The sequence below is a fragment of the Suillus paluster genome (genome assembly GCF_016628075.1).
Source record: "Suillus paluster strain FC165 chromosome Unknown EDB91scaffold_7, whole genome shotgun sequence".
Taxonomy (NCBI): Eukaryota; Fungi; Basidiomycota; class Agaricomycetes; order Boletales; family Suillaceae; genus Suillus; species Suillus paluster.
This window is the reverse complement of record NW_024537567.1, coordinates 321,380-336,236: the sequence shown is the minus strand read 5'-3', so window position 1 is coordinate 336,236 and position 14,857 is coordinate 321,380. Positions and strand designations below refer to the sequence as shown.

General features: G+C 47.8%; 6 protein-coding genes and 1 non-coding gene across 7 annotated transcripts; 2 read left to right on the top strand and 5 right to left on the bottom strand.

The window, feature by feature from the left end:
• Positions 1–435: 435 nt before the first annotated feature.
• Positions 436–1,702, bottom strand: EDB91DRAFT_1235195 (UbiA prenyltransferase family; the record flags this gene model as incomplete). Its single annotated transcript, XM_041321289.1, has 8 exons — positions 436–516; positions 573–815; positions 872–908; positions 957–1,053; positions 1,100–1,188; positions 1,239–1,356; positions 1,412–1,564; positions 1,618–1,702. The coding sequence occupies 8 exons, from the start codon at positions 1,700–1,702 to the stop codon at positions 436–438; spliced, it is 903 nt and encodes a 300-aa protein (XP_041181310.1).
• Positions 1,703–2,821: 1,119 nt separating this feature from the next.
• Positions 2,822–2,928, bottom strand: EDB91DRAFT_t39. The gene has a single exon. It is a non-coding gene; the product is annotated as a tRNA-Met (tRNA).
• A 252-nt stretch (positions 2,929–3,180) lies between these two features.
• Positions 3,181–5,340, top strand: EDB91DRAFT_1244335 (cysteine proteinase; the record flags this gene model as incomplete). The annotated part of the gene is made up of 10 exons (XM_041322402.1): positions 3,181–3,352; positions 3,406–3,809; positions 3,868–3,949; positions 4,008–4,037; positions 4,090–4,143; positions 4,198–4,271; positions 4,318–4,376; positions 4,429–4,837; positions 4,888–5,028; positions 5,083–5,340. The coding sequence occupies 10 exons, from the start codon at positions 3,181–3,183 to the stop codon at positions 5,338–5,340; spliced, it is 1,683 nt and encodes a 560-aa protein (XP_041181309.1).
• EDB91DRAFT_761280 (uncharacterized protein) lies at positions 5,268–6,252 on the bottom strand. Its single transcript, XM_041328312.1, has 4 exons — positions 6,072–6,252; positions 5,825–6,017; positions 5,713–5,769; positions 5,268–5,653 (listed from the first exon to the last, which is right to left on the bottom strand). Exons 1-4 carry the CDS (start codon positions 6,080–6,082, stop codon positions 5,498–5,500), a joined length of 417 nt encoding a protein of 138 aa, XP_041181308.1. The 5' UTR covers positions 6,083–6,252; the 3' UTR covers positions 5,268–5,497.
• A 12-nt stretch (positions 6,253–6,264) lies between these two features.
• EDB91DRAFT_1109321 (uncharacterized protein) lies at positions 6,265–8,412 on the bottom strand. Its single transcript, XM_041317613.1, has 8 exons — positions 7,896–8,412; positions 7,692–7,843; positions 7,570–7,638; positions 7,319–7,511; positions 7,027–7,281; positions 6,909–6,975; positions 6,772–6,858; positions 6,265–6,719 (listed from the first exon to the last, which is right to left on the bottom strand). Exons 1-8 carry the CDS (start codon positions 8,247–8,249, stop codon positions 6,625–6,627), a joined length of 1,272 nt encoding a protein of 423 aa, XP_041181307.1. The 5' UTR covers positions 8,250–8,412; the 3' UTR covers positions 6,265–6,624.
• A 2,486-nt stretch (positions 8,413–10,898) lies between these two features.
• Positions 10,899–12,821, top strand: EDB91DRAFT_1235191 (major facilitator superfamily domain-containing protein; the record flags this gene model as incomplete). Its single annotated transcript, XM_041321288.1, has 12 exons — positions 10,899–10,936; positions 10,986–11,287; positions 11,350–11,448; positions 11,497–11,641; positions 11,751–11,815; positions 11,847–11,938; positions 11,994–12,020; positions 12,072–12,156; positions 12,374–12,408; positions 12,435–12,544; positions 12,594–12,619; positions 12,673–12,821. The coding sequence occupies 12 exons, from the start codon at positions 10,899–10,901 to the stop codon at positions 12,819–12,821; spliced, it is 1,173 nt and encodes a 390-aa protein (XP_041181306.1).
• A 216-nt stretch (positions 12,822–13,037) lies between these two features.
• On the bottom strand, positions 13,038–14,791 carry EDB91DRAFT_761172 (uncharacterized protein). The gene is made up of 11 exons (XM_041328311.1): positions 14,659–14,791; positions 14,496–14,605; positions 14,435–14,445; positions 14,222–14,370; positions 14,072–14,169; positions 13,906–14,021; positions 13,822–13,853; positions 13,712–13,769; positions 13,600–13,658; positions 13,214–13,550; positions 13,038–13,155 (listed from the first exon to the last, which is right to left on the bottom strand). The coding sequence occupies exons 1-11, from the start codon at positions 14,695–14,697 to the stop codon at positions 13,109–13,111; spliced, it is 1,056 nt and encodes a 351-aa protein (XP_041181305.1). The 5' UTR covers positions 14,698–14,791; the 3' UTR covers positions 13,038–13,108.
• Between the last annotated feature and the right edge of the window lie 66 nt (positions 14,792–14,857).

The window sequence follows — 14,857 nt, the reverse complement described above, 5'->3', positions numbered from 1 at the left end:
CTTGACTAGCCTTCTGAAAGCCTCACCTTGAGTTTAACGGAAGAGTCGGACACCGACAGTAGCTATAGCTGCCGCCCCAAATTCGTCGATTGCCACGTGACCATTCTAGCCATCCCCACTCAAGAGTTTCGGCATCTTACGCAGACTCAACCCGCTAGCTTACTTGACGGTCGGTGTTAAAAATGCTTATGATGATCAAGATGTTGAGGTGATGAATGCTTGTTGGTAAAGTTGCTAGTCCAACATAATTCTCACCAAAACACACAAGATTTGCTGAAGGGGGTAAAAGAATCGCTATCATACATATTTGCAAGGAGTCAACCTAACATATGTCGCCTAGCTTTGCATGGATGTACATTAAGATGGTATGACATTGTCGATTCTTTCTATGCCGAGTCACAGTCATACTTGTATCGTAAAAGGGACTTCATATGATCAAGTGGCAAGGGACGCGAGATTGAAGCAGTGGTCTACGAACAATCCAGCGCAGACCATCGCCGCGCCATGGCGACTTGCCTGGGGTAAAATTGAAGATCAGAATTAGCGCATGTGGTTATGTCAGTTAGATGTACCATGAATATCTTCCAGCAGTCTTGGGGATCATTATGGTCGAAGGACCATATGTGCCAGAGACAGAGGAGGAACGGTGCAATGACACTCATCACATAGAACGAGAGGTGTTGGCCGTTCAAGTACCCAGCCCACGAAAGGCACACAAAGAAGGTCAAGTCAAACAGACTCAACGCAGGACGAATGCCTTCACCCAGACTGACCGCCATAGACTTGACTCCGGCCATCTCGTCGTCCTTCCTGTCCTAGGACGACAGAATCAATACACGTCTCCTTGAGCAAAACATTCCAGGTGAATCACTTGACATGCGTAAATGGTGTCGTAAAGACATGTCCAGCTACGGAGGTATTGTCAGTGACTTATAAAAAAAACCACCGTCACTTACCAGCACGACGCAATTGCGATTGGTAGGATCATATCCCAATTGAACTGACCCGTCGTCGCAACCCAAGTGAATGGGACGGCCCAGCTCGCAGCAAAGCCTTGGAACCAGATAAGATGGTATACTTCTGCACAAAAAGGCCTTACCAAGGAACAAAGAAGGCCAGTGCATCCAGCGCTTCATCAGCGGATACGTACCACCACACGCAGGGAGCCCAATGATACCAAGTATGAAACTAAAAGGTTTGTAGGAGAAATTCTAACAATGATTGAATGTGATACTCACGCTGGAGTGCCGGTACGTGAAAACATATAATAGATAGCAGCAACGAGAACAGCCAAAAGAACTGAAGCCTCCGACCTAGAGACAACTCCTGATGCGATCGGTCGACCCTTTGAACGTTCTGTTCCACATTGAATAGCGTCAGGAGAAACAGTCAGGACAGATCTGAGACGTACCAACTTTGCGATCGAAGTCGCGGTCAAGCATGTCATTTATGACACATCCTGCGCTGTGCACCAGTGTGCCCAGCAATGCATAGAACAGGAAATCTTTCACAACTTCGTTCATGGGCAACGCCACATGATAGGCTGCTAACAGGAAGCCCCAACCTAGCCATGATGATTTATAACCAACGAATAAGTTCGCTCATCTTGCATCTTACCGAAGGGCCAAAAAATCAAGTCACTCCCCACTGGAAACCAGTGGAGCCTGGTGAGCTCGAACAATGATCTTGCCTCAGAGGGCATTTAACAAACTGATAAGGCGGACAAAAATTGGAGTGGATAGAGATACACCAGTGATGTTCGTTTTTATACTGGTACGTGAGGGCTTGCTGCGTCATAAGCAGGAGATAGTGGCTGCTTGAAATGATTTGCAACAACCTGTTCCACGCCACAACCCGGAGAGCTAGTAAAGGAGAAGGGATAGAGCCACGCAAATTAGCGTTCTGATGCCTCCGTAATGGAATGCGATGGATTGGAAGATTGGATAGGGCCCACGCGAGGAAGCCTCCTGAAGATTCTCATGGCCTCTCAAACTGCCTCCGCCGGGTCTCCGCCGGGTCTCGACCCTTGAAAGGTATGTTTGAATCTACATATCCTTGCCAAAGCTTCAATTTAAAAGGATTCTTTGGTGAAAATCACTCATCTTGTGTCTGCTTGTGCGCATGCCAATGACCCAGGTACAGTTCCAGAGTTCTGTCTGCAAAATTTTTTACTAGATTTTGTGGACGGACACATGTCTGCCACACAAGTCGGCTCCCTCGGTCATCGTGACCAATTCGCTGGTGCAAGTGCAAGATCATTCAGGCTGCCCTCCCGGATACAGAACAAGGCACTGACCAAGCTGGATACAGCCTCATGGGACCTGACTTGCTTAACAACACCACAGAGTATTTTATAATGTGGGGGTCGGAATCACGCTCAGTGGCGAACATGACACTCAAGAACGGTGACGATATGATGAAAGGTGACGATTGCATACCAATGTTGTCTTGGCTTGGTACCGCGTACTTTGTGAAGAAATCTGTAAGCCCGTTGGAACTTGGCTTACCTGAGTTCCCATAATCAGCATATATATTAAGTCCGAGATAATGAAGCATGAGCGCTTTGAGCTTTCATTATCACTGCCTTTTGGCGTAACGGTTAAGGGACGACAGTCTTGACTACTTACAAAATCGTTAGCAAGATCACTTATAACTTATGAGGAAATAAACTCGAGCGTGACTTAGCAGTACAGAAGTTCCTTTTCCATGTCATGATTGTCCAATTCATAGAAGGAACGACTATCGTATGGATGCGCTCCATCAATACGGGCCGGTCATGGAATAAAGTTGTTAAGTAAGTCTGAGTCAGCGAAAAAAAAACTGCTCGCTGCAAGGTTCGAACTTGCGACCTCAGGATTACCGAGTAGATACTCGTCATACTTATGGAACGTATGAGACCTGCGCTCTAACCAACTGAGCCAAGCAAGCATGATCACATTATTAGTGTGATTATATAATCAAGTGTTAGTTGTCTTGTGCTTGAGAAAGTTGTTGTAGAGTTTACATTTGTCGGAGATCGTCTTGCTATCTGGTGATTGCATATAACGTTCACTAACGACTACCTTCATAACACGTTGCTTCGACGAGGTCATCCTGGCCATTCATTGAACTCAGCCTTGAGCTGGCTCTGTGCCACAAGTCTTTCAAAATATTTCCCTTGCATCCTTAGCAGTTGCTCGGATGACTGGTCGGAAGAGACAGGCCTCAGATTCTCTCCTTCCAGTGCGTTCTGCGAAATACCAACGCACAGAAGAGAACCAGGGCATCTGGAATCGTTGGCGTCAACTCGGAACTGACGCATTCACACTTGGCTACGAAACGGTCCGCCTCGGATACCTGTCCCTCATGAACTGTGAGATTACTTCTATTGCCAGACACGATCATCGACTAACAACGTGTTAAAAGCCTCTCAAAAGCCAGATTCATCTGAAGCCACGTCTCAACAGCCGGACAAACCTAATCACACCAGTTCTTTGCCTTCGCGAGCTACCCACTCAGCCTTGCCACCTCGTCTGCCCATACCAGAAGAGTTCCATAAACCCATAGACTCGCAACAAATGGCAGGCCGCTCGCGACTTTCATCTTCTTTACCATCACGTTCAGAATCTTCGAATGCACCCAATGGCAACGCGACCTCACCTCCCTCAACCCTCACTGGACACACCTCAGTCACCCCGGTCCCCTCAACCTCGAAGGAACACATTCCATGCAGCCAGTCGTATGAGTTCATAGAAAGGTCCGCACACGGACGAGGGGTGACGAACAATATTCATCCTCGGCGGAGTCGAGATCACATACTCTCTCGCGTTGTGAGTGTATAGGCAATGCTAACCTGCTTCTACATCTTACTATGACCTGATTTAATAGCACAAAGCCAAGGTACAAGAAGATCGGAAAAAGGATCGTGAAGCGCTGGTGAACGAACTCTATCATTACAAACGCTCTACTGGTCAGCGTGCTAGTACATTTCCTGACGTTCTATCTCTCACTCCGATCTGTATTGTCAGGATATACCTCAGATTTTGATGCTTTTAAATGTGCGTCCATTCTGTCTTACCCGTTTCTGCCTCTAACTCGCGTGAATATCAGCTTTGATTAATTATCAAGCTCGCCTTGAGATCCTTGAACGACATGCACTTTCGCGTGCGTGATTTTACTTCATTCAGCTTTTTAGCACACTTACGACGTTATGGTTAGCTTCACCGTCACTGACAGACCTGCGCTCGAAGCAGATCTCACCCGGACTCTCGCGTAGGCACTCGTTCTCAGATGTGAGCCTGTGCATACTTCATTTCCCACTTTGCTGAATTATGGCAGGACGTCGATCCTGACTTCCTAGAACGTGCACTCAGGAAGGCCAAGAAGTCATTTGAGCGGTATTGGGCGTCTCTTTAGAGTATTCTTCCTCACTGAAACGATTTTCTGCAGTCCGCCACCCAAACCTTTCTCTCCCTCACATGATCGTCTCCGTTTGTCGGCGCGACACAGAGATGAAGCCATTGAGAATCGTCTGCGGCCAAAGCTACCCAAGGTTCTTCCTCCTGACGCTGACAAGCAAGTCACCGCGCTCCTGTGCAAGAAAGGCCCCATTTCCAAGGTTGCTCGTGAATCTGTTAATGACCGAGATCTGTCTCGGTTACTGCCCAGTCAATGGTTGAACGACGAAATTATCAACTTTTATGGGGCCATGATCTTAGCACGCTCGGAGTCCAGTAGCAACAGTGTCCCCGCCGCGAAGAGAAAGATACTGGATGTCCACTATTTCAACACTTTCTTTTGGCCAAAGCTGAAGAATGAGGGCTATGAGCAGGGACGGCTGGCGAAATGGACAAAGAAGGTCCGTGACTGCGCAGTGAAATTAAAGATGCTTTCTCATTCCGTATGCAGATTGACGTCTTCTCGAAAGATGCCATCCTGATTCCTATCAACCACAATAATTCTCATTGGACCGGGGCTGCCATCAACTTCCGTCGAAAGCGGATAGAATCGTATGACAGCATGAATCTCGACCGACATCAAGTTTTCAAGGTACGTTAATTCGCCTTGGCGTACTCACGGAGGTCCTGATGCTCATCCGTTAAGGCCCTGCGAAGTTATCTGGACTCGGAACATAGAAACAAGAGAAAGAAACCCTTTGATTTCACTGGGTGGCAGAATCACAATCCTGAAGACACACCACAGCAAGAGAATGGTTATGACTGTGGCGTCTTCACCTGTCAGTTCTTGGAGTCCTTGTCCAGAGGGGAGGAAGGGTTCCTTTTTTCGCAGCGGGACATGGCCTACTTGCGGCGGCGGATGATTTGGGAAATTGGTCATGCCAAGTTCCTGGACGGCCCATGACATTAATGGGCATCTACGTCTTGCTTTTGTTACATGGTTTTACGATACTCTGTATTAGCATTTGCTAATAATGGCGTGGTGTGAGTTGAATGATGAAGAAGGCGCACTCTGCAATCTTCAGTGATTGATCAAAAGTAACATCCGTAGTGGGTGATTGTCACCGCCGAAACCACCATACAATGATGAAGAACCAGAACACGAGTACGAGAAATAGGATGTACCATAGCCATCGACAACCCTGCCGCTGTGCCATGTTGTTCATCCGGCGAAACGTGCCGGCGAGGATGCCCGAAGTCTCCGCGAATGCATCATTCTGTGGAGCATGCGTGATAAGTAGGAGTCAGTAACGTGGAGCGACCAGCATGCACGCACCATCTGGCTGAGTTGCACGGTCGATTCTCGAACCTCGTTCCCAATCCCAATGGTAATCTTCGTGCCAAACTAATGAATTCCCTGGGCAGACGAGACGGGAAGCACCACTTACATCCTTGAGCAACTTCACCTTTGCTGCCAAGCCCTCCAACGCCTCATCATTCTGACCTTCCAGGTCATCAACGTAGCGGTGGCCAGAAGGCCCTGGGTTGAGGCTGTTAAACGGTGACGAGCGCCCTGAGGCTGGAGGTGTCACGCCGAGGAGAGCTGAACGGTCTCGTAGCGCTGCATTTGGTGCTCTGTATCTGAGGCATCAATCAATGAATAGTGCAAGAAAGAGCTTCCGCGAGTGGCCTAACCGTTGGGACATATAGTGGTGTATGTATAAGACCAGCTCCACGCGTCCCGACGGGCGAGAGAGAGTGAAATATTACAGTCAAGGTCGAAGGCAGTGATGTATATGTGGAGATGGGCAAAATTGGTAGAGTCCACCGATGCATCCACGTCACAATAGCAGTACATTCAACTCATCAATGCATTGATTGATCAAGCTCAGTGAAGAAATCTGTATCTATTATAATATCATCGATACATGAATCATCCACAAAGCACAGGTAGCTCCGAGGGTCAGAGTAGAAAACGGATGCCAGAAGAAACACAAGCCTCCAGATCCAGATTGGAGGGCGATGTATTTACTACGCCTGGCAAGCGTGCAAATATCTATAATATGTATACCTATAAATCAAGAAACTAAAGAACGCGAAACATGGCAATGCGAAGGATATGTGATGGATATGTCAATGCAAATATGATCCTGGCTGGGGCAACGTGAGGCTGGTGTGTCAAATCAAAAGAGTGGCAAATAGCGCTATAGAATACAAGCAAGTCCATGGCTTTGATGTACGCGCGCGTTCATTCGATACTCATCCGATTTGGGTTTGTGCTCATCGGTCCTCGGTTCAAGTGTTGAGAGCCACTTCCCTGTGTGTGGGTCTTACTTCTTGCAACTGTCACGTAGGGCATTAGTCAAAGAAAATACGAAGGAAGAAAAACACCAACTCGACGCCTTCAGTCCCCGACCGAAATTGCGCATCACCATGATCGAAAAAACGATTGTGATGACGAGAAGAACGATCGCGATTGCAGCTACCAGTATCATGAGAGGCTGGAGGACGTGAATATCTTCAAGAACTCACAAAAAGTGGAAAGCGATTTCCAGTACAACGCATATTGCGTATCTCGGTACTGAAGGACGCGGAAAAGCTGAAATACATGAGTGAATGAACTCTGTGTGGCAATTTGAAAAGAGCTCACTTTGTACGTGAAATAGACCAGGGCGCCCATACTTCCAAACATAAACGTTCCCATCATCCACTTGTTCTCGTGACGTGCGGCGAGGTGGCCTTCGATGAGGAGAAGGATAGACAACGGGAGAGCAGCCCAGGTGACGTAGTACTCCCAGTCATTCTTCTGGAGGACCAGCCATATGAATTGCACGGAGAAACCGACCCAAAAGAAGATGTCGAATTTGATAAGGCATTCGAAGATCTGATGCGTGGCATACATTTTCTTGATGCGTCGGTCAGCACCCTAGAAACTTGTACACCTTCCAGCCGAATTCGTGATAAATTTTCCAGCCAAGAGTGATGTACGCTATCTCCGCAGCTGATATGACGGCGGGTATAATGTTAGTGAGAACGGTCACTGATACATGCAGAATCCCGGTGGAAGTGGTTGCCGAGTCCTTAATTTCGCCGATTTGAATGATGGCGTATAGCAGGAAGAGAAGGTTGAATATGCTGAAAACCGATCGTCAGGAATAGGCTATTGTAGGCAAGTAGCAAAATATGAGCTCACATAAGAGACATAAATTGCAGTGTATTACGTGCATACACCGCATCAATTGCCATGACCAGTTGGAAGATGCTGAATTTCAAGGTGGTTTTAAATGGAGACGTAGGAGATATTCAGATACGTACTGAGCAAGCGCGAATACGCTGAGATAGACTTCCAGTTTCCCCGAATCATCCTGTAATCGGACAAGCAAGTCGGCCTCGATGGCGAGATCCACTGCAGTCTCGATGACCACAGTAAGGACAAAAAGTCGACAAGCCCAGGAGTCAGGAAGAATCTAAACAAATTTCGTAAAAAACCACCAGTATTGAGAAAAGTGTAGTGCTGACTTTAGCCCAAAAACTTCTAGTGTCGATCATCTTCTCCTGCTTCAGCGTTGGGGGATAACCATGGTTCGAATGGTTTGATTCAGGATCCTCCTCTGCAACTTTATCAACCGAATATATTCTTTTCTGATCTATGGAGAAAGAGTGGCCTCGTGATTCAGAATCGTCTAATGGATTAGTCGAGACGGCAAAGGTCTGATGCCGTGAAGTTCTCGAGTACGGGTCCGCATATTGGTCGATGAGGTCGCTGAGGTCGTCGTTATATGACTTGAAGTCGTCTGAAGGTGAAGGATTGGGGTGTTGTGCGGATAGGTGGTCTGTTGAGTGGTCCCCGTAGGTTGTGAACGGGCGTGCCATTGTTGAGATATGAAAAGAGTGTTAGTGATAATAAATGTGAATGATTGGAATCGCCCTGCGAGGTTAAGATTAAAGAACGTTGGTATCCACTGTCAGAGCTTCGATGGGCGGTGGCAATGGCAGTGGACTGCGCAGCCTTGTGAAACCTAGCTAGTTGTTAACCGTGTAATAATGAAGACATCCTTTTGTGTGAGCCGCACTGTTCTCCCGTGTGAATATTTTCCCTAATGACCATAGCGGACCCGGACACGTAACCTATTCTGGTGCAATCGGCACGCCAGGTCACACATTTTGGCGGGAAAACGTGACACTTTCGTTACAATTGGTCACATGCAGTCACACAAAACCCTGCGTGACTGCCGACTTTGTGGGATTGCACCGGAAGGGATAGTAGTGACTAGGTCACGCAGCGAACTTTGGCACAAAAAAAATAGTCCGGATCTCAATTCTCAAAACAATCGTTGAACCTACCGCGATTTGCGTCAGAACACCGTAAGGATACTCATTAATAAATGCGGGCAGACTCGTGTGTTTCAAATAGCGTGCGCAGAGGTGGAGCCTTTAAATGAAGCAACTCATTCATGGCGTAACGTGCCTTTGGTTACTTTTAAGCAATAGTATTGCTACAACATTAATATATTCCGTATCGGAATAATAATCAAACGACAAAGTCGTAGATGAGGAATTCGTCCGGGAAAGATCCTGGTAACATGCTAATCAAGCTCTGCGTGCCTGTGATGTTATGATGACCGCGAGCGCCAAGCAAAAACGGACGATTGTAGCTTATGAACTCCTATGCGCGCAAATGAGACTAAGTTTGCACAAATTATGGGTTGTGCGGACCTGGTTGTGTGGACTCACCCAACAGCAACTTATACCGTTCAATTCACTTCTGACAAGAAACGATCACGAACAAGGAGAAGGATTATAGACGACTCACAAGCTTGCACTTCTTCATTAGGGTTTGATTTATGGGTTATGTGGATCAGTCGGTAAGATACTTAGTTCCCCGCGTGCTGAAGATCCGCTGACCTCGGCGACCTCGTGTCCTGATAGCTTTGGCAAGTGAGCTAGCCAAATAACCATCAGCTAAGGTCCAGCAGATATGAATATGGACTCCATGGTGGTCGCTGCTAAGTGCGAGGTCCACGTTTTGAGGAATACCGGGGAGGCGATCCACGAGATAGTAAGTAAAATATTCCGAGTGTAATTCATACGTACGCATAATTTGGTCAGTATGAGAATCAGTTCGCCGTTCGGGCACCGTTGGAGCTAGTTGGAGGTGGCGGAAACGATCTTAGTTTGCCTTTTTAGGATTTGCTTCTTCACTTCGTCGCGGAAGAGGCGTCATGCTCATTCAGCGCCATTCAATGCTCGAACGTTTATCCCTCGGTCCCTCGTCGAGTGCTACACGCCGCATCGAATCAGACTCATGACTCATTATCCGAGAACTCCAAATTCTCGTATGTAAATGCCCGCTCTTTGTGGCAGCATAATTGCTTCTTGACTCACCTTGCTTCTAGAATGACGATACGTACGGTAAATGCTACTGACAACCCCCGCTCCTTCTCGGAGACTCGAAATGACCATATGATAGACTCTAGTGCTCGATATGTCGACGTGATTTTTTTTTTTTTTGGGAAACTGCATCCTCTGCCAGCTAGTATGACCATTTTACGCGTCTCCTCTTCGGTCGACGATAGCAGAGTCTCGGCAACACATATCACGGGTACGCACCTAGTTAGCTTTCTCATGCATGGATTTATGTCATGTGCTGATAGGATAGAGATGCAAGTAGGGAATTTGAAGGAAAGTTAACTGCTTGAAGCGAGTTACACGGCCCGACTGCGACTCCACATAGATTCGAGAGGGTTCATGCGGCCATTCCTCTCCCACCGGTAGAATCTTGACACCACTTAGCGGGGCTTGAATGTCCCTATGTCTGCCTCAAAGCTACTATAAAATTGCTCTCTGTGAGTGAGTGTCCTTCACCGGGCATCCTCATGGCTTCTCCGCAGTCGCAAGCCACTGACCTCCGTCCAGAATCAACCCTCACTTCCTGATTGCTGTTGGCATCCATCAAATGAGCTGCTTGCTGCTCCATCATTTTTGTCACATGAGACTCGCCATAGTTATTCACTTGGCGTGGACATTGCGATTGGGACTCGAGTGTTGACCGAGTCTTCTTCGAGAACCTCTGGCCTCGGCGCAACCTTCAAACCAGCTCTTATGCAATTGTCCTATCCTGTTCCTGATGTATCTCAGACCAAACATTTTGCAAACGCTTCCTCTCCTGATTCCTTCCCTCCTGACTCCTCGGCCAGTTCCCCTTCGACGGCTACGTACGTGGACATTTTTCCCACCGATGCGCGGAGTCGCAAAAATTCATTCGACAAGGAGGCAGAGGTGTCGTCACCTAGTCTTGAGTTCGAGAATTTGACTCGAAGATTGTTAAGTACCTACTTCGTATATTTTGTTTGTGGATGGGGCGATGGAGGTTAGTCCACGGTTTAAGTTTGAAGGTTCATGCTCATTGAACTCTTCAGTCACCGCTACTGTCCTGCCCTGTATGTTTGCTTCCGTTGTATTCTCTGTACTTTGTTCAGCGTTGTTCTGTCAGCTTTTGAGCGAGACTTCCATTTAACCTATATGACATCCTCCCTGTTATTTTCGGCTGTTACTATTGGGTAAGCTTCTTAAAAAGAATATTTATAAATATTGACGATTATCTCCTAGGTTTGGGGTCGGTACCATCCTGCTTGAACGAATCATCAAGTTCCTAGGTCGATTTTACCTATCTTTGGATCACAAGACTTATCTCCCTGCCGTTCCGTTTTTTCATCCCCTGTTCACGACCAATGTTTCGGCAGCTTTCCCTTGCGGCGTTGGATATTCCCCCGCAAAAGCACGATTTTCCTTGCTTGTCCTTGGAGGTCTCCTTCATCCTCTGTTCTTTATTATAATGGGCACTGCTCGTAATTATCCATCGTTACTTTTGGCATATGGTATGTCTGCGTTAGCCCGCTCTTTCTGGACTGGTGAGCATTTGTTTTGATCTTAACAATTTTTGCTTATCCGGCTTGTTTAGCGTCATGGTGAGCGTCGCGCTGTGATATTTTTCAGTCATTAATAAGTTGCAGCAATTTTTACGTCGTGTCCACACCCAAGAAGCCCCTTGGGGTTTTGCTAGGATGTTGGTGTGAGCATCAATGTGTGTCTGCATAAGACTGCTGCTCATGGCTCTCAGGCTTCGGGTCATTTTTAGCCCCTCTGGTGTGCCAAACGCTTATGGCAAAGGGGATTCCCTGGAGACATTTTTATCTTGGCTCCTTGGTTGTTTCTGCAATGGCTTTGAGCTCAATCATCTTTGCTTTTCGTCCGACGCGCAACGAGTTTCTGGCGGATCGCAGGGCCGCACTCGACGCCATACAAATCACGCCGAGCGCTTACAGCCCTGGGATGGACACGATCATAGAACCACACTGCACCACATGAAGTGAGAGATTTCTCTGCCCGCCATATCGATGTCACGTTCGCACCTAATAGTATGGTCACTGTCGTTGCAAGTCATCTGCACTACTGACCTCCTACTCTTAGCTCTCCTCCTGGCTTTGTCGATGCCGTATCAGTGGGCCTTTTCATTATTCGCTTTTATTTACAGCGGCAGTGAGACCACTTTTCAAGGATTTGTAAGTCTCCTACTCAGAGTCATTCATAGACAGAATATTAGACGACTTCTCGCAGATCGTTACCTATCTCCTTGCCAAGCGGGTGTGTTTCTGTTGTTCTAGCTGCTGCTGTCCTGTCTTGAAGATGCATTAGCATTCTAATCCGGACACTGTCGGGTATGTCAGCAGCGGCTTTTGGGGAGGCATGGCAGCAGGCAGAATTTTGTGGGGCTATTATTGTACTGGGTGGGTCGCAGTGCATCATCATGTCCTTGTCTAATCTTCAATGTGTTCGGCAGGTTGACCTTCACCCAGCGCAAACACATTATTCATGCGTGCACGTTCGTAACTCCGTTTATGACTCGCTCAACTACTGACTGATAGCCAACAGAGGTTCGTTAAATTGAATGAGGACATGCTCCTTGCATTGTCAACCCCTGACTTGATAACATCCAGGCGTTGCGCTCTCCATGACCATCCTGATTTGGCTTGTTGATTCAACAGGTCGAGAATGCAGCTGTCATCCGCCGTGATGGGTTTGATGTATGGACCTATGTTCCCCGGGACGCTGGGCCTTTGTAATGATGTCCTGCCGAGAGACGTACACATGGTTTCAATGGCTATCCTGTGAGTGGCCTCATCGCAGCATTTAGATGTGGCTGATCATGCGTTCTAGTAATGCCGTTGCTAGCGCAGGCAGTGGTGCGTGAATTAACTCAGGCTATTACTCTTCCAGGCTAACCGAAGTGTTTAAGCCCTACTCCCCCTTTTGACTGGTTTACTTTCGAACATAGACGGCATGAGAGTCTTCTGCTATGTGACGGTCTCGCAAACTGCAGCTATGTGCCTCCTTTGGCTCTTCTTCCCCTCGTCTCCACCTGTGCGCGTTTCAAGTCCCGCTTGAGCCTAGAGAAACCATTCAGCAACGAAAAACAGAAACACAATGAAATGATTCCCAAGGAATTATCTAGACAGTTAGATTCGGACACCAATTTTTGGGTATTGAGTGATGTGTATATAGGCAACAACAACACTGTCAGTGTAGAGTAGTACATATATGTAGGGTATCACAGCGTTACTTTCGTAGGCATGGTACATAGCATGATTAGACTATACCTGTACAACAGTAGATGGGAAGTACTTGTGCATGCAATCGTATGGCAAAACGAGAAAAGGCTAATTGTCGTATAATCAGCCGTCGGTGTCAGTTGACGACCCAGTCTCGTCCCCTTCGACATCTGGCACCATGAATTGATGAGTGAGTATAACCATGACGTGATGAAGCATTGAACCTACCGACGAGATAGTCTGGTTCAATTCTCACAGCAGGCGCGGGCGGCGGAGGCGGTGGTGGTGGTAGTAGTTTTGGGGGACTCGGGCGCTTCTGCTGGGCAGCCAGCGCACCCCTACCCGTGCCTGTCTTACTGCCCTTGGGACGCCCACGTTTGGGCGGACCTGTGCCTGCAGCGCTCCTCGCTGATATCGCTGACGATGTCGACGCAATGGGCGTGCCAACAGATGATTGAGAACCTGGGGTGGAAGAGCGATCGCGCTCAAGGAAAGAGGCAGTAGACGAAGAACGAAGTTTAGATGGGACTTTGGATTGGGAAGACGATGGAGGCACTTGAAGAGTCTGGGTATAGTCGTGTAAGAAGGGATAAACGGATAAAAAGGACTCGCACATTGCTTGCAGTCGTGCCGCTTCTGGCTGGATCTGCTTTGAGACGAGACACCGGGGACCCTGTCAGAGTGTCAGATGACGAGAAGACGATGTAAAAATTAGCACTATCAGACCTGCTGTTTTTAGTTTCTTCGTGGGCTTTTTCGTCGGTGATGTCTGAGGTGATATGGGCTAGAACAACAACAATTCAGATTGGGTCAAACAGGAGTTGCAGCACTCCTACTCGTTTTCGCTTCAGATTAAAGTCTGCATCATCTGCGGTGACTTTTTCAAAAACAAGCCCTGAGCAGCTTAAAGTAGAATTTACCTGCGCGCTTTCCTTTGCCCTTTGCCTTGCCCTTCCCATTCGAGTTATCATCTGAAGCGTTGCCATTTTCTGAACCTGGGTACGGAGATGCTGATCGGCCAGGCTCAATGGGAATCCTGAGGAGGTTGTGAGTACGCTTCCCCCACAAAAGTAGCTCTTAGCCCACTTCGTCTTGAGATTTGTCCCGCGAGGAGCTGCACGCCTGCTTCCGGTCCCTATCCCCATGCAAGCACTCAGGTGTGGGGCAAATCTATTGGAAGCCATCTAGAGTGACAGTTCAGCTTTAATAATGGTGTTAATGAAGCTATTGGCTCACTTGGCGCTTGCACACCGTACACTCAAAGAGAATGTTGCCGTCAGATTTCGGAGTGTTGGTTCCAGTGCTCGAAGCCGTCTTTCCTCCGACATCGCCATGGACGAGAGACTGGCTTTGCGATATTATGGCCTGGGCCCCATTTGGATGGACTAGATGTGCGGAGGGAGGATGATATGTCAGAAACGGTAAACGACGGACGGGAGCATGACATACCCATGCCACACCTACCGATAGGTCAGTAGGCATTCACGCTGGTAATTCACTAATGACGCACCGGGTGTGACATATGCGACAAACTGCTCTACTACGCAGAAGTTGGTGGTGCGATTGCAGTGCTGCATCCATTGCCAAGTCATCCAACATAGCTGAGAAGATCTTGGACGTCTGGTACATGGGTTAACGCTACCGCAACATTACCACGCGGTCGGACAACTCACAATGGCTGATATAGCATCTTCGCGTTCTGCTTTCGACATGACTGATGCGTGTCGGACTGTTGTAAAGTACTGTAAAGTAAACTTTAGCTTGTTCACAGTTGTCCACGGTCCACCGATGATGATGCTTGAAGCCCAATTCGATCATTGGCCACGTGGTTATCTCCGTGTTATTATTCGCTGACTTTGAATTAATTGGGCG